This window comes from Gallus gallus, chromosome 1 (genome assembly GCF_016699485.2).
Source record: "Gallus gallus isolate bGalGal1 chromosome 1, bGalGal1.mat.broiler.GRCg7b, whole genome shotgun sequence".
Classification (NCBI taxonomy): domain Eukaryota; kingdom Metazoa; phylum Chordata; class Aves; order Galliformes; family Phasianidae; genus Gallus; species Gallus gallus.
The window spans coordinates 178,382,731-178,408,390 of record NC_052532.1 but is presented as its reverse complement, the minus strand read 5'-3'; the positions used below and the strand labels follow the sequence as shown (position 1 = coordinate 178,408,390).

Genomic DNA, 25,660 nt, shown 5'->3' with positions numbered 1-25,660 from the left:
AACTCAGCGTAGTGTCAGGCTAACACCAGTGTTAATGCAGAGTAGAGGGGTTACGAACAGGACTGGCTGAAAGAATACCTGAAAAACTCAGAATAGCGAAGTTTTTCCTTTCCTTCTTTTCCAAAGAAATGTACCAGCAGCATGGTATTAACATCACAGCTTTCCAATTCTGCTTCCTATAAAACAAAACAAAACAAAATCCTGTATGATTATTGCTATCTATTCACTGCAAATGTGGAAGTATTTATTCGAAGTACAATTTCTCAAGAGATGCTTGTAATTAAATTACTGTTCCCAAAGCTATCACACAAGAATCTTCAAGCTGAATATTTCTCCCACATCAACTGGTAACAGCGTATGTATGCCCTGCTCTTAAATATCCTGTATGAAAGCTGAGTACAATTTACAACCACCTCTGTTGTACTTCATCATTAGATTGGAGAAGGCTGCCAGTTAAATCATTGTAAGGCTTTACATTTAGGTGAATAGAGGCTTTACATAGATGTAACATCTCTGTAAAAAAAAGTTCTTAGGCATTTCTGATTTGTTACAGTCATTTAAAAACATTTACGAGACTTTACAAAGTGGAACTAGAAAAACAAAAACATTCACAGTGTTCTATTATAGTTTGGTCTTAGAAGGCTTCTTGCCAATCTTCAGTGCCATTGACTTTTCTGTTTTTAAAAACCCGATGAAGAGATTTCTGCAGAAGAACGATGCATGCTATTTCAACTCAACAGCATCCTTAACAAGCCTAAACCCACACATAATGCTGGGTTTCTGTCCTTTTCTTCTTTCAGCACCAGCGTGCTGGCATTTCTTTGAACGCAACAAAACACCGGGCAACATGAAGAGAGACTTTTTTTTAAGTCCGGAGGGATTTCAACAAACTATTCTTATCTAAATAGCCTCTGTGTCTTTTATCTGGTTGAAGAGGCAAGATGAAAGACGAGAGTCTATTCATAAGATTTAATACTAATGGTTATTTAGCTTTCAGCATCATCAATAACAAGTCCCATTAGTCCACCGTGTTTCATGCTTACTGCGTACGCAACACAGTTATGTTATAGTTAAGAGGTAACATTCCTCATTTCTACTGCAAACCACAATGCACTAAATGTCAGTGATACAAGTCATGAATGAGTGAATCTAGGAAAAAGAGTTTTCAAGACACAAGCAAACTGTACTTATTGAACTTTATCATTTAACTGCAGGCAGAGAATATTTAAATACCCACGAGGTCCATCCTTCTAAAGTTTAAACACTTCAGATTGCTGTGAAGACTGATGCATAAACATTCGTACAGGCTTTTTTGAAAGTCAAAAGTCAAATGCTTGTGTATGCTTGTTTGAAAGTCAACCTCCAACTATTAACGTTGGAATGCAAAGTTTCCTAAGAAGAAACAGAGGAGAATCAATGCATTTCCCACTGCAGTGAGATTCTAATCTGCTTTTTGTTCGCTTGTTCAAAGAGCACTTGAAAAATACAAGGAATAAATTTCTGATGTAATTTTTAAAACTAAGCTCGTGATTATGCAATTTAATGCTTCCAATTTAACGACTGTATTAAAACCAGTGTTGTACTGAAAGCGATCTGAAAAACAAAGTTTAAAATAACCTCTTAAAAACTAAATCTGCCACAGAACAATAATTTCTTTCTATTCAGATTCCTCTAGTTACAAGCCAGATGAAGACATACAAACAATACCCATCTCATCTTATCTAAGACGACAAAGCCTATCCCCGGATTTATAACAAATATGGACCTACTTGTTGGCTACCCTCTTTATCAGCTGAAATTCCAAAGTGGGAATTGGCAGATGTCCAAACACTGCGTTAGTGAGAGTTAAACGTCTTTTAAAACTACAAAGCAGTACATTTCTTTAAAAGAGAATATGCAATAGGAGACCAGAGAGAATACAGCTTAAGGGTAAAATTGCAAAAAAAAAAAAAAAAAAAAAAAAAAAAAAAAAAAAAAAAAAAAATTGCTTTTACTAAAGTTAATGCTATTAAAGTACATGTTAGTACATAATTCATTTTTTTTTTCCACAGACTCATTAGGAGCTTTTGCTGCTGATCTGTATAAATTAGTACCAACATGACAAATGTTTGTTAGAAGATAATGAGAGCTCTATTAATATTTCCCACACCCCACCCTCACGAGCTTAGGTAGAAAACTTAGGTTTGGAATGTCTCTTGGCAATGAGAATGAAATGGTAACCTAATCTTGTAGCTGTAAAAATGACCAGAGTGGTAGCTTTCAGTTACAGAGCCACTATCTAAACTGTGTGTATTCAGGTGTGTGTGGTGTGGTGGCTTCAGCGTTCGCAGGTTGCACTTCAGCACCTCTTTGGGTTGTGTGCTTTAGAGAAAGCTGAGGCACAGAAAGGAGAATGGATGGTGATGTTCCCACCTTGATGCAAGCATGTTGATGGGGAATGGACGTGTCTCATTTGGGGAGCTCAGGCATGCTCTTGGGTCCGTTGGCTCAGACAAAGGATCCCAAAGACCAATCTCTGATGTTGCTTAAGTCTATATGACTGGAATATATGTAAGGAACTATATTTATATACTAGAAACATTAAACTCATGTTCCTGGAGTAATTTTAACACCTTATAAACCTTCAGAAATGTCATCAACTGATTATGCAAGCAATCATTTTAAAATGAAATCAGATAACACAATCAGATATTTCCTTTTTATGTTACACAGAGTGTTAACATAGAAGCCTGATGCTGCCAACACTGAGTCACAGGCACAGGCCTATATAATCCTGTAGCTTCCCACTGAGCTTTTCACATTCAGGATCTGAAGTTGCAGCAAGTAGCAACAAGTGCCACAGAAGAAACTTATCACATAGCAAGACAAGATTTTCAGAATAATGTACCTAACTGATCTTCAAACTCATCTGAAATGTTAATAGACTTGCTGTCTCTGGATTCTTACCACTTTTCATTGTAGAATTAGCTTGAGGCATGAAAGTATTCATCACAATTAAAATCTGTAGTATGTTCCTCCTCTTACTTGCTTCCTGGGAGATGGCATTTGCTGTGTAATATCTTGTTTAATAGAAAATGTAAAAATAATTTACTTTTTTTTTTTGTTAAGATGGAAGGTGAGTGAAAGGTTGAAGAATAGAGGTGGTAAAGAAATGAGAGTCAAGGAGAACAATATACTAATTTCTATCTGCTAGTGGTGATCAAAATCTTTCTAAAACTAAGACTAAAACCTTGTAATTTCTTTTCCCCAGTCCACTTCTCTTAAATATTACTTGTTTTTCAGCTGCTAAGTTAGTCACTTCCTCAGGCCATGCTTCTCACCCTGGAAGCCATCTAGCCTTCCATCTAAGCAGCTTTGCCTCAAACATGGCTCCAGAGCACTGTGGTTTCCGTCACTCAGAGAGCTCCAAGATGTTGGAATATATCCTGCAACTCCGCTTCAGGAAGCAGTATTTAAAGGTGTAGCCATTATGATATGAATCCTACCAGGTACAGCCAGCCAGAATAACTGAAAACAGGCAAATGAGTGAGACCAGGAGATCCAGGCTTCCAAAAGCAGCCTTTTTTTGGCAAAGCCCAGACAGCCTCAAGAGGGCTCCAGAATGAACATGCCATTTCAGGATGAGTCAGCTTTAATCACGTAAATCCATATTGCAGTTTTGAACGTGTTGCTTTCTCAGATTCTCACTAGGCAGGATTCAAGAATAGACCAGGTCTGGTACAGACAGGTAAAGCTCTTCATTTCACTTTTTCTACAGAAGATATAACAGAAATTAACTTATAAGAAAACTTACATTCAGCACTTGGGAATGAATGCTCCCATTATCTGTGGGTTGGCTGTTTGTTAATGACAGCTGATGCCACAGAGAGGCTATGCCACAGCAACAGTGCCTTAGCAAGGAGGAAAACCTAATTTCATGAATATCCTCAGCTTGCAGCACCTTACCCCAAAGCCTGCTGCTGCTCCTGTGGAGGTACTGGATAAAAATGGTTCCCAGATAAATAGGATTATGCTAATCTGGAAGCAGATGTTGTGGGAGATGCTTGATGACAGAAATCAGAGCAGGCTCTGATTTGCTTTGCTGCCAGGGACCCGGCCTGGCTGTATGGGGCCTGCCTGGCATGCTGGGGAAGCAGCCTCTGTGTGGCTGGGCATGACCCTCACAGAGGTACAGGCCCTGCCTCCCTGCCACCTCATACTTTACAAATATTAATTTCCATCAAAAGCAGAGAATTTGTCACAAGGAACCCCCTCCGGAGGTATTAAGTTCTGTGAAGCTCACTCTTCTGATTAATGTTAATGTGGCCTCTGAGGCAAAGCATGCATCCCCACCCCGCTGTCTCACTGCCTCCTTGACAGGCAGTGTGTGTATGACGACTGGACCTGCATACATGCAGCTTTTCCAGTTCATTCCAGTTGATTTTATAAGCCAGTGCACTATGTAAAGCAGAGCAACCCTACGCTAGATTCTTCCTGCTCTGATGCCAGGGCTACAGCTGATAGATGCGTAGGTAGTGGGCCAGACCTATGCCCTCCCTCCCTTCTGTGAAGCCTACACTGCTATTTTCTGTCTCAAGCTGTATAATTGAAAGGGCTTCATAGAACACCTCGAGTTGGAAGGGTCACACAGGAGACATTGAGTCCAACCCCTGAATCCACACAGCATCACCTGAAATCAAGCCCAGTGTCTGAGAGTGCTGTCCAAACGCTCCCTGAGCTCCGGCACTCGGGGCCGTGCCCACTGCCCTGGGCAGGCTGTTCCACACCCACCGCCCTCTGGTGCAGACCCTTTCCCTCACCCGCAGCTGCCCCTCCCCTAACACAGCTCCATGCCGTTCCCTGTCGCTGTCACAGAGAGCAGAGCTCAGTGAGGTTACACGGCAGAGATGAAAGGGGTAACCTTGCCTCATGTCTGTAAAACAAAGCACTGCTGCCGTGACCACAGCGGGCTTCCAGATGAATTCCTTCTGGGAGAGACTTTCACTAACCTAGCCCAAGGTAGTGTACTTGCATAATAGGTAGCAAGAAAAATTATAGAAGCACAGAATCATTTGAGTTGGAAGGGATCTTTAAAGGTCATTCACCCGAAGATGGGACTAGTGGAACACTGCCGGCGCCAGAAAGGACGTGTCTTCATCTCCCTTGAGGATGTAAGGGCAGCAGATCATGTGAAAAAATAAAATATTTTCCTTGTTCGTGAGGTAAGCAGTGACCCAGCAGTTTTTTGATAGCTTGGTATTTTGATGCAGCGCTGCTTGGCCCTTCAGGGGGTTACCTGCCTGCAGAGATTCCTTTAAGCAATGAGGGTTTAACGTATCCCAAAGCTGTTCGCAGAATTCAGTGTGGCTAATACAAAACATATACATAGGAGAAGATGGTTCAAGAAGAAATGTGTAGTACATATGAAGTGAAAGGTGACAAGATTGATGACACACTGCTTTGGGAGAGACATCATTTTTAGTCTTGGGCTGTATCCTTTGAAAATTTCATGTGTTGCATAGATATGCCATAGCTCTCTTACAGAATATCACTGCAGTACAAAAGCATAGCTGTTAACCAACACCTTCCACCATTCAATTTAGGCAGCCCTCAGTTACTGTGAGCCCAGGGCTTTGCAGACTTCGAAGTTATGGACAGAAAATTTTAAATTACTTAGGAATTCTAATGAGCAGATGGACAAGTTATGCGATGGCCTTCCGAGCCTCTGGGGCTGAGATGCACTGCAGTGCTGCAATGCCTGAAGGTCATAAGTGGTGATAAACGTGAGGACAACTAATGTCATTCAGCTCTCTTAGGACAAAATAAAGGAGAAAAAAAAAGAGAAGTAAACAGGCCAAAACAACTGATACACAATAATAGGAAAACACCCATGTGCTACCATAAAAGTAGACCATTTAAAAAAGATTAATAGCTGTGCCCCCAGGTACTAGCTAAATGTTTAAAAAAAAACCACATGGAAGTTAGATTCTTTGTATGAAAATGCGTTCATTATGGAATTCAGGAGCATATGTTTAACCATTTGGAACTTAACAATGCAGGCAATATTTCCCCACATTAATTCAATTTTAAGAAGAATTGCAGAAGATTCTGCACTGTCATTCCTTCCCAACAACAGCTAAAGTTATTTTCTAAATTTGTCCATTACACAAAGCATAGTAAATCAGAGGTATTGAAACTGCTTGATAACTCATTAATCTAAACAGAAGGAGCCAGGAGCAAAGTCCCTGCTCTACCTATAGGGCAGATATCAGCAAACATTCGCTTTGGTTTCACTACAGCAATGCTGATGCACATAACAGTTACAGCAACCTTTTAAAGGAACTCAGGAAACTAATACCAAGAAGCAACTACTGCATTTAACTGGACAACACCTCCTACAAAATATACCGAACAGGTTGATGGTTCTGTAAGCGTGTCTGCATTTATCCATGTGTGTGCCTGTGCTGTAAGTAAATCAGATGGGAAAAAGTCAGCAAGGAGCCTCCTAAATGACTGGGTTGGTTAAGGCTGGGCAGAGCTTTTTGATGTCCTTCCCGCATTGATAACAACATTGGAAAAAGAAAAATCTCTCAGTTGAAATGTGTTTATTTGGAGAACCAAGCTCAACGCAATCCCTGTCAAAGGTCACTCCTAACTGGTAACGTTCTGAACGTTAGTGGCATATGCAGACTCTCAGTACAAGAGACAGAGATGCACGGACCAAAGATGGTGCAAAGCAAAAAAATGCTTTTTCTTTTCCTAGCATAGTATCTCAATGAGTATTGAGGGCTACATCCAACCGTTAAATGTCTGACTTGGCCTTCTGCTGGCTTGCTGGGCACGGAACACACTTGGATATGTCTGGAGGTGAAATTAAGTTGCAGACTGCCATTTAAATCTTACTGTCATAAGGCAGTGACACTTTTTCCATCTGGTATCACAAAACAAAGTGGGATTACTCCGAAAGAGCAGTAAGCGTGAATGCAAATTATGAAGGTATGAGAACAAAGAACTGTCCAAACAGCAAACTTCTGTTGCAACATCCCGGCTTGTGAAGAACGCTGTAAATGTAAGTATTTTTACGCTTGACCTGCTTTGATTGAAAATAATACTATAAGTGCCATAGTTGTTAGAAATAAGGAGTAAAGATATGTACATTGATACCACAGTGTACACTCAGATTCACTGCTTATAATCAACTTGTGTTATGAGAGACAGAGACAGGAAATAAAAATCAGAAGAAAAATGACAAATTGCATTTTGCCAAGTAAAAGTATGGAAAACAGAAGAATTTCAAGATAGCTGTGCTCTGCTCTGTAGATGTATTTATTTCATCTTTTGAGTGGTCTATAATCCATTTATAATTTGCTAAGAAACTGTATTTAATTTTTTTTTTTGTTACAATAACTTCAGATATTTTGCAATGGAGCATTCTGAAGAGGCACAACAAAATGGAGACATTCTGGCTCACGTAATTAATCAGCTCCTACTAAAGTGATGTGTTTTTAGACAAATCTGTCCAACTGCATCAAAGTTTCTCTGGAAATCTGACAGAATGAAGATTCTTTTTCTTTCACTCTTACAGAAATTAAGTCTCGGTTGAAATTGGTTTCCAGGAGCAGACAACCCCGTTAATTTTAATCTGGTGACTGAAGAAATGATTCAAGAAAGGAGTTGGTTGGTGCTCAGCCAAATAATTTTCAGCTGAACTCTGTATGCATAGTGAGGGACCAATATATGCATGCAACAGAAGGCAATTTATGTTTATGCCTAGTCAATACTAAGGGTGTTACCCATAATGTCACTTCTGTTTTTTCTGAGATTGGTGAAAAAGCAAATATCACAAGCCAACCTTACTCTTTGTAGAAACTGCTGATGCACAATGGGTTTATAAAGCAGATTCCTGTATAAATTTCTTATTGAAACAACATTAGCTGTTGCTTAGCTGATAACATCAGCAGTTGATGTTCCATTCACAACTATGCATTTTCAGTTTAAGACTGAAAGCGAGTCTGTGGAGAGAATAAGCATGCAACAGAGATAGTGCTGTGGATGCAGGCAACACTTCAGATGGAGATACCTCATCGGCACTCTCCTCTCTGCCTTGGTTCACCAGCTTCTGCTGAGGTGAGTTCTCACTACACTGAGATGTTCCCCCTCTGTTTTCAGTCTTATTCAGTCTCATTCAGGCAACAGAATACGTCACTGTGCTGAACAGAGACGGAAGAAGAGATGACAGCTGCCAAACACTCATCTCAGGAAAGAAGGTAGGTTACGCTGGCAGGATTTGGGGAAAAACAGCCAGAACAGAGCAGGAATTTACCTGCTCCTTTCCCTGCCAATGCATATTTGCCATTTTCTAATGGTCTGCAGTCCCCAGAAACTTCTAACCCAGCCTGAAGACATCATTCTAAGATTGTTTCTTCTTCTGGTCTGCACTTAAGCTATTTCTTTTTGGAAGTGGAACTAACAAAGGCAATGTTTGCCTTTGTCACCTGAACCACAGCAAATACATTTCAAACTGTTGTGGTCTAACCCGGCAGGCTCAGCACCACATGCTCACTTCCCTCCTTCTCACCACTCCCCAGCCGATGCCCAGCTTGCGCCCTAAGTGGCAGAAGAGAGCCAGATGAACTCCCTTCCCCTTCAAAACTCCTGCACGATGCCATATGGCATGGAATAACGCTTTGGCCAATTTAAGTCAACCGTCCTAATTCTGTTCCCTCCCAGCTCCCTGGGCCCTTCACTGCGAAAGGCCTGGGCTCTGAACAACACTGCTTAGCAGCAGCTATAAGCACTGCTGTATTATCAACATTGTTTTTCTCTAGATCAAAAATTTACCGCCATACCAAACACTCTGAAGAAAGCAATTCCGTCCTGACTGAAACTAAGACACAAACCAACTCAAAATAAGCTGATACTACTGCAACAGCAGCACTTAGGTTAAGTTTAAAGTATCAATTCATATTTGCAGCCATCTTTTCTCACGTGTCAATACAGAGGGTTTTCTGGATTTTTCATAAGTATAACAAGTTACTTTAAAACAGAAGCTTGATGAAGCCAAATAATGGTGACACAGTCGTTAAAAAAAATCTATTAGGCACAAGTAGAATAAATTAATTGCATAAACTTCATCAGGACATGCAGAAATGAAAATAATTTTTCTTCCCAAGTCAGAAAATTAATTTGACATCCAATGCACCTATATTAATTATAACAGTCATTGATGCTTATATACACAACTAAAAAATAACAAAGTCCACAGGAAATACGACAGTACCTTTGTTAAGAAAAATGCATCTCTATTTCATACCTGAAATACGGTTTCATCTCCAGCTGTTTTCAAATCATCTTCCTTTCCAATGATTCTCTGCATCTGCATTCATTTAGACATAACAAAACAGGAAAATTACAAGATTGGTCTTAAAAAAGTCTTTCAGAAACTTGCACTATTTCTTCATTGGAAACCCATTTAGGTTTTTGCAAGGTTCTCTAGTTATGACAAAGTATTTGCATACTTAAGGATACTTTGCTATTCAGAGACACTTCTTCCGAGGAAAGCCTGATCTGTTGTGGCTAATATCACCTAGCAGAGCATACAAATCTGTCTTTTGCAATCTGGTGGACACTGTTTTTAGAAGAGATGCTCTTGCACCACGAGCTTAGCATTCACTCCATAAGATCTTGAAACTCAGGAGACAGAACACTGAGGGTCATTTGGAGAAGAGAAATTATCCTGTGATTCTCATGCTGTCCTCCTAGACATCTTTACTGCTACAGACAAGATCTCCTATACATGAAAGATGTGTCTGTTCAAATGAGGTATACTTTACAATTAACAAAAAAGAGTAATTCAATTAAATAAGCAACCATATTTTCAGAACTGGCACGAAGCACGATGCGTTCTGAGTTTCCCCTCCATCCCACAAATGAAATGAATACTGAATGAATTAGCTAATGTGATCTTTAGAAGTACTGAAATGACTCACACTTAAAAACTGTTTGAAGTAGAAGTTTAAGGTAATATTAAAAATGCATTAATTTGCTGATTATTAAAATCACCTTAAGCGTTTCTTGGCTGCAAGCTTTCTTTATGACTGTATGTTAGCCTGGGAAGTCAACAGTGCCAAAGAATGAGAGATTTAACATAGCACAAAGTACACCCACCTTCCATAGACGTTAGAATGAATCCTTGAAGCGACAGCAAAAATGAAAGAAGAAAGGACTTATCAAATCTAAGGCATAAACGTGGATTTACACCAAGCATTCTGGATATGGGGTTTTTAGGAATGATGGTTCTGAAGTTCAGGCTGCTGCTCGTTTACCAAGCATTTCTGAGCAATTCCTCACCCATGACCAAATCTGCATGGCCATTATTTTGTAGGTTTCTCAAATCTCTTCTTAGGGCCTTATATTCCCCCCCCCCCCTTTTTTTTTTTTTTTTTTTTGCTATGTAGTTCAGAGAAGCAACATAGGTTTGTAAGCAGTGAATAGGAAAAACCTGCATACTATTAGTTTTGCCACAGGTCTTCTCATGACCTTCACATTTTAACTAATTCACATGTTCCTTTTTTTTTTACTCACAGTTTTTGAGTTCCTCAGGATAGTTACTTTCTACTGGTATTTTCTGAACAGCATGATGTGACAGTCTAAAGACAGGTCAATTCAACATACGAGTTCCTCCAAGTTCATTTTCACAGAATCATAGAATCACAGAATGGCCCGGGTTGGAAGAGACCCCAAGGATCATGAATCTCCAACGCCCCCCACCACAGGCAGGGCCGCCAACCTCCACATTTAATACTAGACCAGGCTGCCCAGGGCCCCATCCAACCTGGCTTTGAACACCTCCATGCTCGGGGCATCCACAGCCTCTCTGTGCAGCCTGTTCCAGCACCTCACCACTCTCACAGTAAAGAACTTCCCCCTGACATCCAACCTAAATCTTCCTTCCCTCAACTTAAAACCATTCCCCCTTGTCCTGCCATTATCTACTTCTGTAGAGTTGACTCCTGTCCTGTTTATAGGCTCCCCTTAAGTACTGAAAGGCTGCAGGGAGGTCACCCCGCAGCCTTCTCCTCTCCAGGCTGAACAAGCTCAGCTCCCTCAGCCTGTCTTCATAGGAGAGGTGCTCCAGCCCCCTGATCATCTTAGTGGCCCTCCTCTGGACCCCCTCCAACAGCTCCCTGTCTTTCTTGTACTGGGGGCCCCAGACCTGGACACAGTACCCCAGATGGGGCCTCACGAGGGCAGAATGGAGAGGGACAATCACCTCCCTGTCCCTGCTGGTCACCCCTCTGCTGATTTTTATTTTTGATCACTACAAAACAATTGGTTAATACAGCAAAAACACTACGAATTTCCTGGTGGCAAAACAGCAGCACAGACCTCTGGATACAAAGACAACTGCTCAGCCACGTTCCTTCTGAAAAGCTGCTTTCCAAATGACAGAAAATGTGCTGTTCTTTTTATCTGCTGTGTTTTATTTTTAAAAGACTCTTAGAAAATTTGTAAAGAACACTGAGGAACACAGACTCACAGTACTTTTTTTCTTACAAGGGTTCTGGCAGGTTTTATTGTTTTCTTAGATGACACATAAATCCATACTACTCTTGAAATTATTATTTGGGAAAGAATGATGATAATTTCCAGTAGTTTGCACATTTTTTCCAGCACAATGCAGCAGCTACTCACAGATGGATATGAATTCTGCCTTCGAGCAATGGACTCTGGTACTCCAGTACTCAATTTCTCCCTGTAACATTTATCTGCATTTAATATTTATATCTGTTCACTGCCGTATGATACTAATGGCTAATTCAAAGAGAGTGACGCCTATTATGCATAATGCATGCCTCTCTACTGAAGGCATACAAAGAAGGAATATTTTCTAAAGAAGATGAGCTGGCTGAAAGGATACAGCGATCTTCAAACAAAACAAAACAAAACAAAACGAGATTTTGCCTCTTGCAATTTGTTTGAGAGAGAGTTTGGTGCTTGTGGATGCTGTCAGACGGTACAGGTGGTCAATACCAAACTGTGACAACAGCCGACAATGCAGGGTGCTTGTTTGCTCAGTCCTGAACAACTGCATAAAGATATCTATTAAATCTGAATCACATAGCTCTTGCATGTGCCAGTGAAGTTATCATACTTCCACCCACCTGGACAGTTAGGGAAATTCCTCACTTGATGGCGATCTGGGGACCTTTGGTAGCCTTATCCTTGATGGGAAGCGACTGTGCCTGGGTTATTATGTGCAGGAGTATCAGATTCTTAATCGAGATGCACATGTCTGGAAATCCCCCTTGTCAAGTCTCATGTGAATGTGCTGGGCAGTATCTTACTGTCCTTGCAAAGATACAGATAATAAGGCACTGAGAAATAACTTTCTGCACTCAGGCAGGGGCTAATTAAGAAGATAGACCTAAGGTCTATGAATGCACCGTTTCTGCCATATGCTTCATCCTGGAGTTGCAGGGCAAAGCAATGCACCCTTGCAGATGCTCATCTCAAAACACGAATTGTAGTGATTCTGGGCCCTAGCACTGGCATAAGGTGCAGTCTCTCCTGTACGTTGAATTTTACCACAGAGTTGTGGATGAAGGAGAAATCATAAATAGACTGGCTTGAAAACACAAAGGTAGAGAGGAGAGAGAAAAGGTGTGCTCCTTGTAAGGAGGAAAATGTACATAGAAGTGGAAAGGTCATGGAGGACGCGAGAAGCTCTCTCCTTCAAAGCACGAATTACGTTCAGTATCTCTTTTCTTGAACATTAATTTGATGTTGGGAAAGAGCAGTGAATCTGTTGGGAAATCCTGCACCTCTCACTCCTTCAGTGACTGATCCACACAACTCTAAACAGCTCCATCATATGCTGCATGACTTCAGGGTTTGCTTGTTACCTTCTCCCTTCCCTGAGCAATTCACATGGCACATCTTGTGCCTGGTTGTCCATTAACGCATTAGAGTTGAGATATGCACAACTCACAGAACGATGGACGTCTTGTAAACAGAATGGCAAAGCTCTTACGTAAAAGAATGCACAGTCCACAATCATTAGGTAATGTAGCTGTACACTGATGAGTACAAAATGGACAAGAGGTGGAGAATCGGAGAAGTAGAAAAGCAGCTGAAATTCGTTTTTCCCGTCCATTCTGTTCACAGCGACTGCCTCTAATTACAGTTTTTTGGTACTCTTTTCCAGTACCTTCACCTTACGCAACTTTCCTAGTATTTTTGTCAAATATTCTGTGGAAATCACTGCTGTTATCACTGCTACTGCTCTGCTAATTTTCTCTATGCTGAATGTTCTCCTCTTTTGCCTTTGTTCTTACTAAGCAGATTTTCTGGACATTTTTTTTTTCTGAGTATGAAGCATGGAAGGAATTATTTTCAAGTACCTGCACTTTTAAGGGTTCACAGGAACCTGATATGATGTTTCATTGCCTGAAAATACAGTAACAAAGCACAGAAGTCTGTAACTCATCCACCACTTGCCATTATTTATTGCACTCTTCATCAGTGTAACAGCATTATTTGAAGTGATGGGATAACCAATTAAAGTACATTTACTCAGTGTTTCCCTGCAGCTACTCCGGGATTCCTCGGAGGGGAAGGCAGGTTAACAATCACTAGGCTATCAAAAAGAGTTCTGAGTTCAAGGAAGACAGAATTTTACCACCAAGACATGAAAAGCAGATACTAATTGTACCCTGTTCCCGTTTGTCTAATAAACTCTCCGTGCAGTCTATCTCAGCCATCTTACGTTAGCTGTTCTTACACAAGCATTTTAAAAGACTGAAACCACACCATTTTTCTATCTGTTCAAGGTAGTTTTAAGTAATACAAAGCAAAGCTTTGCTATGTACTCCTTTCATATAACGCATTTAGCAAACATGATCACAGATTGGATGGAAAAATGGGCTTGAAGATTTTAATGAATCTCCATTTAACAAACAGAACCTATGCCACTGCTTATGAGCTTTAAAATCAATAAGCATGAGGAGACACATACCTTAAAAAATTCTTTCTTTTCAACTTGCTCATTGCCATCCGTATCTAACATTTTAAAAGCAATCTGAAATCCAGTCTGGGGTTCTGCAACAAAGTGTGAAAAAACTTTATGGCGTACACACACACACACACCCATGCACACACAGTTACACTACTACAGAAATATTTAATCTAAAGGAAATATTGCCTACAGATTCTGTTTGACATTGCTGTGCACGTACGTCGTATTTCCAGTAAGCAATGCGTACCTCCTCCAGTATAAACAAACTTTTAAATAAGACAATCAGCTTTTTGCTATTATTAAAGCAGTAGCAAAGCAACAAATGCTGGCAGTGCCTAAATACAGCCACAGATGTCCACCTGCTCCCAACGACTGGGAAAATGCTGTGCGTCCCACTGTCCTGGTCTTTCATAGATAGTGTCTACAGATTTCTCTGTAATCCCTGCTCACTTCTGAAATCTAGCTTTGCCCCCTGTTTGGAACTACTTTTTAGCTGAGAAGACTAGAAAGTGCCTTGGAAAACCAATAATTATCCCTCAGATTGGGTGAAAGAGATAGTGTCTTTCTCCAGCACTTCTTCCACGTGTTACTGTATGCCACTATTTTCAGTCTTCACTAGTCCAGAAGACAGATCTGGTCCAGAAGACACCGGTCTTGTAACAGCTCCATGTTCTCCCAGTTCCTACTCCCATGGTGTTGGTCCCTTCTCTCCTCCAACCTCCCTAAACAACCAACTCCAGTGTTACTGAGACATAATCAACTCCTCCTTCTGGCCTTCTTTTCTTTGCTAAAGCATGTTTGTACACATCCCATTAAAATGATTTTCTGGGAATTTTATACAACTTCACTCTGCATTTCCTTCACCCAGTGGATGTTTCTTTTCAACATGAACATATAATGAGTTCTGATAATTGCAGGCACTGTAAAAACACTGTGTGTTTTGAGCTCCTTCCCACAATTTCCTGCTCTGACTTTGCTTACACGAGGTGACCTCACTCATTAGAAAGCCCACACAGTAGCAGCGTGCTGCTGAAATACATTTACCCACTGGCTCGCTGCAGTAGCCAGCACTTAGCCCAGTAATTTCTGGAGCAGGTGAATTAATTCCACAGCATAGTCCTGTCAGGCATTAATGTGAAAGCCACAGAGTTATCTTCTCCAGCATATATGCACATTTCCAAGAGCAATGTTGGACTCGCGAGGGCAGTGAAGCAGTATCTCTACAATTACTAATGCCTCCAGAGATTTTCTTTTATTTTGGAAGCACATTCTTCCAGTTCCACCCTGTAAAGGTCTAAGTCTTGCTTCTGTTTAGAGAGTCTTCCTGAAAAGGCAAGAAGTTACAGAAATAGCCTCTTCTTTTTTAAGTGATAGCAAGATGGTGAAACAAAGAACTATTTTTACGTTTTAGAAATAACTTTATCTTCAGCTGCCAATTAACGTTCTCTGTGAAGCAACCTTGTGATGTAAGGATAGTTTATAAATACCATTGCAATCTACATAGCAGAGCCTTTCCCTGGCAACTGGGCCATAATAATCAAAATGGGCTTTTCCATGGAAATGCCACACTCTAAATTTGTGTTACTACTACAAGAGTCTATCCTGTAACATATTTAGAGAATAAAAGTAATTGATGTATTTAATAGTAATTCATACCATCTGTGTTGCAGTCTTCAGATAAGAAAGCTGTTACTGAAAATATGGGACCTAAAGCTGCTTATACCGTTCAGATGACATGCTTATCTGATATGATGTAACCTCAAAGGTATGCGTTCGTAAAATAAGCATAGTTCAAAGAATACTTCAGATATATTTGTATTTAATTAGAATCAGGCAGAATTCCAAAATCTGAGCCCAAGAGCTTCATCTTAGTTGTGAGTGCAGGTTATACACGGGTGCTTCCCCTGCAATCATTCCTGCTTTGACCAAACTGTCAACTTCAGTGACTGGCTAATTGGAGCAATGCTTTTAGTCATGGTGACAATTTCAGTTCCTGGGCCTGTTCAGCAGGCAGGGCTTTACTGAAAGCTCCATTAACCAATTGCTGAAAATGAAATCCAATACATCACTGAAAGAAAAAAGGTGATGATGATAGTTGGAATGCAGAAAAGAGAAAGGGGATCACAGCGGGTAAAATAAAGCTTTTGTCTCCCACAAAATTACATTTGGAGGTTCAGTGCTACAGCATTTATACGATGGACAGCATGGGCTGGCCAGCAGCATTCTGAAGCCAAGAGTCCCTTTTCGAGTTTCCCCAGTTCTATTGGTGATTCAGAAGAAGTCATTTAAGTATCAATTTGTCTGTCTTAAGAAATCTTGCATTAATTCTCACTATGAGAGAGGCAGGTCATTTGGCTGAGGTCTGACTGACGTGGTACACTTGTTAGGCAATGAGGCACCAACACTTGCTGACATTCACTTTCAAACAGCTCTGTATGACGGTTGGATATTAGGACAAATTTCTTCTTGGAAAGCGTGGTGAGGCAGTGGCACAGGCTGCCCAGGGAGCTGGTGCCGTCACCGTCCCTGGAGGTGCTCAAGAACCATGGAGATGTGGTGCTGAGGGCCATGCTTAGCGGGCATGGTGGGGATGGGCTGACGGCTGGACTTGGTGATCTCAGAGGTCTTTTCCAACCTTAATGATTCTGTGATTCTATAGGCCTCTGCGTAACTGGACATCCTGCATCCAAATGTGCCTCTGTTCTTGCAGTTCCGTTCACTGCTATAAAAATCCAGTGAAAAATAATATTTGATTGCTTGGAGTAATTAAACAACTTGCAGAGAAGGGCAACGAGGCTAGTGAAGGGCTTGGAAAATCAGCCCTATGAGGAGAGGCTGAGGGAGCTGGGGCTGTTTAGTCCAGGGAAGAGGAGTCTGAGGGGAGACCTTATCACTCTCTTCCAGTATCTGAAAGGTGTTTACAGTGAGAGAGGGGTTGGTCTCTTCTCACTGGTGACAGGTGACAAGACGAGGGGAAATGGCCTCAAGTTGTGCCAAGGCAAGTTTAGGTTGGACGTTAGGAAACACTTCTTTACAGAAAGGGTGGTTAAGCACTGGAATAGGCTGCCCAGGGAGGTGGTTGAGTCACCATCCCTGGATGAGTTTAAGAGCTGTTTGGATGTGGTGCTCAGAGATATGATTTAGCGGAGGGTTGTTAGAGTTAGGGTACTATGGTTAGGCTTCGGTTGGACTCGATCATCTTTGAGGTCCTTTCCAACCTGAGTAATTCTATGATTCTATGATTCTCTGGTACTGCTTCAATTTTCTAATTGTTTCATCCAATAAATGAACATGAATTTACTTTCAGTTACCACAGATGTTTAAAGAAATAGAAACTGAGGCACTTATTTGAGCAAATTTAATCAAGGCACTCTTCTGAAGGTACAAGAAGGCTGCCCTTTTTAAAAAATACCTCTTTTTTTTGTGTTGCAACAAGGATTTTAAAATCAGCTTTACTGGTCAAGTCTCTTTTAATACTTCAGATTTAAAAAAACAATCCTTGAATGTATGGTATATATAATTCACATTCAAGTTATATGCAGCACTGGACAGTCAGTACTGGTGAAACAGTATATTTGTATGGCAAATGGACTATGTCAATGTATATATACTACGTAATATCATGTACTGGTTGAGATTCCCTAAGAGATCACAGAATCATAGAATCACCAAGGTTGGAAAAGACCTCCAAGATCATCCAGTCCAGCCGTCTACCTACTGCCAATATTTCCCACTAAACCACATCCCTCAGTACAACACCTGAACAGTTCTTGAACACCTCCAGGGTCGGTGACTCCACTGCCTCTCAGGGCAGTCCGTTCCAACGCCTGACCACTCTTTCAGAGAAGTTTTTTCTCATGTCCAACCTAATCACACTTCATGCTGTGTTGTAGGGATGCTTTCCTGCTGAGAAATGATATATGTTGTAAAAGGGCTGAATGGCCCAAGTGCTGTACACCAGCAGTCAGTGTCTGTTAAAAGTTCACGTAACTCCTCTGCTCTCTGGAGGCTGTATTCACTGCCAATGGTTGGTGCTGGACCTTGAGACAGTACATTTCTAGAAAAAGGAAGGTTTGTCATGTCATTCAATCTCATGCCATGAACCTTGTGGCCAACCAAGTAATGAGACCATTTGGGTAAGAATGGCTAATTCCTTCTCCCCTCTCTTCATTCCCTGATACCACAAGACTCAGTATGCTTGTTTTTGTCACTTGCTTAAGATGTCAGACCTGTATAAGTCAGTCAGACAGGACTTGGATACATGGATGTGTGTGCTATTTTACCACTATGGTCTTGCTGCACAACATTCGTTGTATGCATTTTATCTCAAACCTTGGTATTTTCCAGCTTCACTTGCACTTCATCAGAATAGCATGGGGAGGTGGCAAGCACAGCAGAGAATAATCATGAGCAAGGAAACCTACAAAATCCAAGACCAGTTCCACCCACAAGCAAAAACTGCCTGCTCTTTGCAGATAAATCATTTTGTTTCATGCTGTGTTATGCAGCAGGGTGACACTGTCTGCAAGTGGAGGCCATGGGTTCAGCTCTGAGCCCTACTGAAGTTGCCCAAATCTCTCTTCTCCACTTCCATGACAAAACATGAGAGTGACATTTCATAGCTCAAGTGGATGGAGTCTCTGGCTATTGAGGTTACCAAACAACATGCTCTTTAATAAGTGTCTGAGAGAGAAAGGGGAAGGAGGTAAAGGAGGAGGAGGAAATACATGTAAAATACATGGAGAAATAGTCAACAGGAAGAGAGACGAAGAGAGGAGTAATAAATCAGACAAAAGGACAGTGTAGAGATCTGCTGCTTATGCATATCATCCATTATATATCTAAGCATATAGATAAAAAGCAATAACCTTTCAGACACTGCAGTAGTTTTTTACACTGCTGCATGAGCTATAAAGCTAACATCTCACTGTGTAGAATGACTGAAATCACTGTTCAGGCGAGAAATTATTTACTTTCTCTCACTGAGTTCTTCCCCTCCTTATGTGCTCCTACGTCCAACTCTTCCCTTTTTGCAATGACTCTTGAAGGACTTTCCCATGGTGAAGGACTTTCCATGACCCCACGGTGTGGGGCTCACCGAGATTTCTGCCATGCTGCTATGGAGCAGCGATGACACCATTGGAGCCAAGCTGCGATCAACCAAAGTTGTAGCCAGTTATATTAATGCCTTATCACTGTATATTCAATTTTCTTAAACTACAGTGCAGAAAGAAAAGTATCAGAAAAAGTTTCCGGAAAGGCGTTAAAAGCTGAGTAGTGATGCATGCCTATTTTAAATATAAAACACTTACTTGTAAGGATCGTCAGCAAAAATAGGTACTCTGCATAAGATATCAGCCCTGAAATGAAACAGTTAAAAAATGACTCACACAAAATATATATCCTTATAACGAGACTCGAAAGATCAGATCTCATAAACATGAAATCTGCAGTTTAACATCGTTTAAAATAGGTTACTGAAGTAAGCCTCAATTTTATTTAATAAAGTTTTTACTTCCGTTTTTAGTGCTCCGAAGGTAAAATTCCCTATCCGGAGACTCATCAATGTCCCCATCTCATCGGGAGAGTCAGGTTTATTTGGTATTAACAACAGGCCTGCACTAAATCTCTGCATTCACACTGCAAACATTCGGTGTTTATAGAAAAGGCAAATAAATTCAGAGTGCTCTGTCACATTTAGTACCCGGGAGGAGAAGCGCTCGGCGCTGCCCGGACGGATCAAAGTGCCCCATCCCCTGGCAGCCGGGCTGGATGGGGAGCAGCTTCCCAGGGGGAACATGGCAGCATGCAGAGCTGCCAAGCTAAGAGATTGCGCCGATAGCGCGGCCGGGCTGCCTGCCAAGGGAGGCTTCTTTTTTTTCTTGATTTTAAATAGGAACACGTCCTTTCTACAAGGTGAAAGTATTTTCCCTCCTTTTGAAGGAAAATTCCAGTGTTTTCCTTTGAAATACCGCCTCAAGCGAAAAGCCTGAACAAACACAGAGATGCGATAGCGTCAAAATAGAGCGTAGAAGCTAAAGATAGAGCGCGCAACCAGGGTGGCTGAGCAGCACAATCCGAACCATCTGCGCTGCAATAACATTGGGAGGAAAAATGTAAAGGGCTTTTCTATAAATCACTTTCCAAAATAACTGAGCTACTTTTAACGCCTGAGCTAAACATTGTGTAATGCTGGAGCTGCTTAAAATAATGAAGTTCAAACGTGCCCATCTGTGTAAAGATAAACTATTTATAATAATATATATAGAGTTAATTGATAGATAAAGCATCCACTTAAGCTTCACTGATAGACAATTAACTTCTGATAAATTGCTGTACTGAGCCGACAACATTTGTATTTGGCCTCAGACAGTGACTTAACGCTTTAAGTTCTCACTTCCAGGGTTTAGAAATACTGGGTTGCTGAAAGCAATGGTCTGAAAATCTGAGATCAGATCTCCAAAGCCAGGCCTGACGCTGATCCCTCGGCCGCCTCACTCTGCGTCTGTGCTTCAGCTTTCCTCTCCACCAAAATAGGGCTATTCAGCCTACTTTCCAGCACGCACTGCATGTAACTCAGCACAGCACTGCAATCGCACAATGCACTGTGCAAATAAAAAACACTCTGCACAGAATCACAAAATCATTGTCATCTCAAATGTTTAGTTTTGCTTATGAGTTGTAGGGCTGTTTAGTCCAGGGAAGAGGAGGCTGAGGGGAGACCTTATTGCTCTCTTCCAATATCTGAAAGGTGCTTACAGTGAGAGCGGGGTTGGTCTCTTCTCACTGCTGACAGGTGACAGGATGAGGGGAAATGGCTTCAAGCTGTGCCAGGGTAAGTTTAGGTTGGATATCAGGAACAACTTCTTTACAGAAAGGATTGTTAAGCACTGGAATAGGCTGCCCAGGGAGGTGGTTGAGTCACCATCCCTGGATGTGTTTAAAAACCGTTTGCATGTGGTTCTCAGGGACATGATTTAGTGGAGGGTTGTTAGAGTTAGGGTAGTATGGTTGGGTTGTGGTTGGACTCGATGATCTCCAAGGTCTTTTCCGACCTGAGCAATTCTATGATTCTACGATTCTAATGTGTTGCCAACAGACTTAATATGGCCACTGCAAGGATATAAGTTACTCGCATTGCTGTAAAACTTGCTATCTTGTTCCTAGGCAGTGTCCAGGATTTCTACAAATTCAAAATCAAACAACTGGAAACAGGGATCTTGTCCCGTTTTTTATGCTTTACACTTAAGATGAGATAGAAAGTGGACAGAAATAAATAGGAGAGGAAAAAAATCAAGCAGTGACACACTGCTCCCTAGTTTTGTTTCATATGTGTCACAGTAAATGCAGTTTAAGAGAAGAAGATAAGGGAAGACAAGGAGGGAACTTTTCAAGAAGTTCCCTCCTAGAAAACACCTCCTAGGCTTGGACAGCCGTGGATTTGGCACAGAGATCCCTGCCAGAACACTTTAAGAGCAAGGGATCATAGAATCACAGAGCAATTATAGTTGGAAAAGACCACAGAGATCATGTAGTCCAACTGTCAATGATGATCGCTGGCCAAGCGGAGGGGGTGTCTGCCTATCAGCTGTTCTGCACAGCTACTGCTCATGGGAGACATGGAAGGCGGAGATGCAGTGCTTCTGCTCAGCAGAGCAAAAGGAGGCCCCGTGTTGTTGCAATACGCAATAGAATATAACAGGAGATAACGTACTCAGTAGATGATCAAGGAAAAGCATTTTTTTAGCAAAGCATTAAGAAGGATATGGACACGGCAGATAAAATGATAATAATAATAATAATGGTAATAATAATAATAATAGAAATACAAATCATAGAATCACTGAACGGTTTGGTTGGAAGGGACCTCTAAGATCATCTAGTTCCAACCCCCTGCTATAGGCAGGGACACCTTCCTCCAGACCAGATTGCTCACAGCCCCATCCAGCCTGGCCTTGCATACTTCCAGGGAGGGAGCATCCACAACCTCTCTGGGCAACCTGTTCCAGTGTCTAACCACCCCCACAGCAAAGCATTTCTTCCTAATATCTAGGCTAAATCTACCCTCTCCCAGTTTAAAGCCATTTCAAAATGTCTTGATAAAGACAACCCTGCTCATGGCTCAAAGGAGGAGTGGGATGGCACCAATCACTGACTGCAGAGGGCTGCAAGGAGAGAGCCCTGCAAGAAGTGGAAGGGCTGTTTTCACTCTGTTAAATTAAACTGAGTGGGAAGTCACTATAGGGAAACAGGCAAAAAGGTATAAGAAATGAAAATACATGAAAACTGTCTTGATTGTTCTTTAAAACCTCAGTATCTTGAAGTCAATCCACAGCACATTCAATATTTTTTGGCAGGCTGATTATACCAAAATCATTTGAGATATGATTTCTTTGGACCCATGGACTGATTTCCATAAAAATTCTTCATTTTATCTTTTTGTTCGATCACTATCTGCAGTGAGTTGCCATCTTACCTTAACCACAAGGTAAATCAGATAGTTCAGTAATGTTCACTGCGCAGTAATCATTACAAAGTTACTCAAATTTTACATTTAAAGGATGCAACGGAACATTAAAAAAATAGCAAAGCAAACTGTATTCACACCCAAGTTAAAGCTTCACCTGCTGCTGAATGACTCAGCAGACTGGCAGCCAAGTATTTTCATTTAGCATTGGCAAAACATTATAATTTTCTAAGACTAAATGAAGCTTCTCTGTGCCTCCTTGGAAATCTCTGCCCTCAGGCTTTATAGCAAATGCTGACAGGATAATACTCTCACTACCAAACAAATCATAAATATACCACAAAAGATGGTGTACATTTTAAGTCAGCCCACTAGAAGGCAGAGTTCCCCAGCTTTATGCTTTACAAACTGGACTGAGAGCGCTCCCTCCACTTGATATTTAAATAAGAATTTGATGGTAGTTAAAATAATCTCAGCTAAACCATGGAACAGGTGTAGATTCATTATTTTGGTTCTCGTAAAAGCGGTGTTTAATACATAAATATTTATAGCTTTTTAAATGTAGTTATAATGGATCTGAAGACAAAAGCGTCAATGTCAGTATGGAGAGCTCGTGACCAAAAACTGCACGTGTTGTAAAGTCACAGAGGTGACAGCGCTGAGTGTTTCTGCATCATCTCCAATTCCTACCAGATCCTGGAAGGGCAAAGTATGAGGACCCACAGAGCTCAATGAGAGGAGGTTGGTGGTCCAGGACAGAAAAGACACAACCCAGCAGCCCCAAGGAGCCAGCTGGCGTGGTGCAACGCCAGGAGGCTGTGCTGCTTCGCTATGTTCTCGCTTTCTCTTGGTGGATTCCCCATTTTCCCAGGCAGAACGTGTTAGGGATTTGTGCTGTTAACCACTACAAAAAGAAAAGCCTTAAGAAAGCAGCGATAGGGAAACAATATCCAAGAATTAAAGGCTGGGAATCCCTTAAACCCTGTCCTGGGAAAGCAGATAACAAACAGTAATTTGAAAAGACAGGAGGTAAATATCCAGCGTGGAACAGCCTTCCCTGGGATTGGAAAGAAACGTTGAACTTGTTCAGAGAGGTGACAGGGCTGCTGGCAGGGGATGCTCACAGCCTCCGCATTACACAGACAGACAGAGCCACGTCCATGGAGCGAGGGATGTGGGCTGACCTCTACCATGCACTTTGTGAATAGACACTGCCAGTCCTTCTCATTAGTCTGGGGAGTTCAGTCTTTGTTACTGATGAAATGGTTAATTACTCATTTATTTGTTTTCCTTGATCCTCTTGTTTGTTTTCCCTCCCTTCAATTAATTTATGTTAATGAGGTGTTCATTTGGTGTTTTTAATTACCCGTTGTTTCACAAACAATATCCCAGCCCTCAGCGTTTTCTCTTCCTGCCGCCAGCTGTAAGGTGGAACTGTTGGGTGAAAAGAAACCCGAGCACACTGCTCTTGTGGGGCAGCACTGAGCTCACAGTGAAGCAGAAAGAACTGCCACTGCCCCTGGAACCAGGGAGGACACTTTACATAATCACATACACATTTTCTTTCTATTCTTTGCTTCCATACGCTTAAGCTATATAATGAATCAGCAGTTTATTAACAAGCCTTAGAAGTCCACTCTGTAGTGAAGTCAACCTTTTAGCCTCTTTCTCTTCTCTAAGTCAGCTTTCTGCTTTCTCCAGGAGGCTCTCAGCCCCCAGCCCTGCCTCCTCCTCGTGTAACCAAGATGTGCCAAAGTGGCAGCAGCTGGTGAGATGGGGATGAAGTCAAATCCGTGCAACTGCCTTTAAACCTAGACTTAATTCATACCGTCTGATGAGAGCAAGAAAAAGCAAGATGTGTTTCTTGGTATCAGAAGTGTCTCATTACCTTTATCACCAAGCTCTCTAAAAAAGGTCGGTCCTGGTTTAGCTTTTGTAACACACAGCAGCGCAGCATCCACCTCCTTTAGAGACACACACAAGAAAACCAGTTTAGAAAAAGAAGCCCTTCTGGTTGAGAAACAGAAAGAACGTAAGTGCTTTTGAAGAACGAAAGGAACATTTTGCTTACCTTTTTTGTCAGTTTCTTGGCCGAGCTTTTACCTACAATAAAAAAAAATCATCATAATTCAATAACAAAGTCTGACTTCAAACTTTGATCAGGTTCTGCGGCATTTCTTCAGATTTTTATGGGAAAGTGGTAAGTAATACGAAACAGAATATTTTGCAGCAGGCAGTTTGTTTCTAATTTCCACAGTGATCCAGAAAGGACAACTTCAAAATAATACGAGCAGTCTGTTCAAATGCTCTCCAACCTCAGTGGAATCACAAACCACCTCCGTATCTATGACTAATTTATGGGTGTGATTTTGCATTCTGTGGACTACCAAAGCAGTACAGATTCCAAAGTAAGATTATACGGTAAGAGACAGTTGTGTTATTTACAAAAGGATTTGAATGCACACATAAGAAGCCTTCCAGCACAGGCTGCGTATTCAAATGCTACGAAATGCCAGAAAAGAAAAATGTGATGTTACCAAGCAGAAGTAAATTGAACACCTCTTCCTCCTGAAACAGTGTAAGGATGAAACCACACAGGCTCTTAAGTTCAGTTTTCCCAGAGAGCTGTGGGTGCCCCATCCCTCCAGGAGCTCAAGGCCAGGCTGGATGGACCCGGGGCAGCCTGAGCTGGTGGGTGGCAGCCCCACCCATGGCAGGAGGGTGGGAATGGGTTTGCTGCAAAGGTCCTTCCAACCCAAACCATTCTTTGGTTTATGACAAGTGCCCAACGGTAGGTCAAGTCTACACACTCAAGCAGGGGGAGCATTGGTGCAGCAGGAGGTCATCCTCCTGTGCAACCACCTGGCTGCGGCCCTGCGATGTGCTACTGGCGGCACGTTTCAGCTGCTGCGACTGCAGTCACATAAAGCCTGCGGTCTGTGCCCCAGTGCTCCTTGGGCCCTCTCCAGTGCTCCTCAGCATTTCTCCTCATGAAGGTCCTAAAATCTCGTGTCCTTCACTCCTACTGCTCTCACTGCTCCCTTCCACCATCAGCGCTCCTCTGGACTCCGGCCAGCCATTCCTTCCTGCTTTCTGAAGCACAAGCAGAGCTGCTTTGTTTGCTCTCGGGACTGATGCCACCAGATGCAGCCTGAATTACTGAGTCACAGAATCATTAAGGCTGTAAAAGTCCTCCA

At 41.7% G+C, this 25,660-nt stretch overlaps 1 protein-coding gene and 1 long non-coding RNA gene across 3 annotated transcripts in view; one reads left to right on the top strand and one right to left on the bottom strand.

The window, feature by feature from the left end:
• MICU2 (mitochondrial calcium uptake 2) overlaps positions 1–25,660 on the bottom strand; it is a 138,651-nt gene that overhangs the window by 14,707 nt on the left and 98,284 nt on the right. For both annotated transcript variants that reach the window (XM_417140.8, XM_046903041.1), the window contains exons 3-8: positions 24,535–24,566; positions 24,352–24,427; positions 19,309–19,356; positions 13,997–14,079; positions 9,293–9,355; positions 79–176 (exon numbers count right to left, since the gene is read on the bottom strand). In XM_417140.8, the coding sequence (XP_417140.8) occupies positions 79–176; positions 9,293–9,355; positions 13,997–14,079; positions 19,309–19,356; positions 24,352–24,427; positions 24,535–24,566 (400 nt within the window). The remainder of the gene's footprint in view (positions 1–78; positions 177–9,292; positions 9,356–13,996; positions 14,080–19,308; positions 19,357–24,351; positions 24,428–24,534; positions 24,567–25,660) is intronic.
• LOC112531584 lies at positions 6,256–24,641 on the top strand. Its single transcript, XR_003073462.3, has 3 exons — positions 6,256–7,048; positions 8,149–8,246; positions 24,165–24,641. It is a non-coding gene; the product is annotated as an uncharacterized LOC112531584 (long non-coding RNA).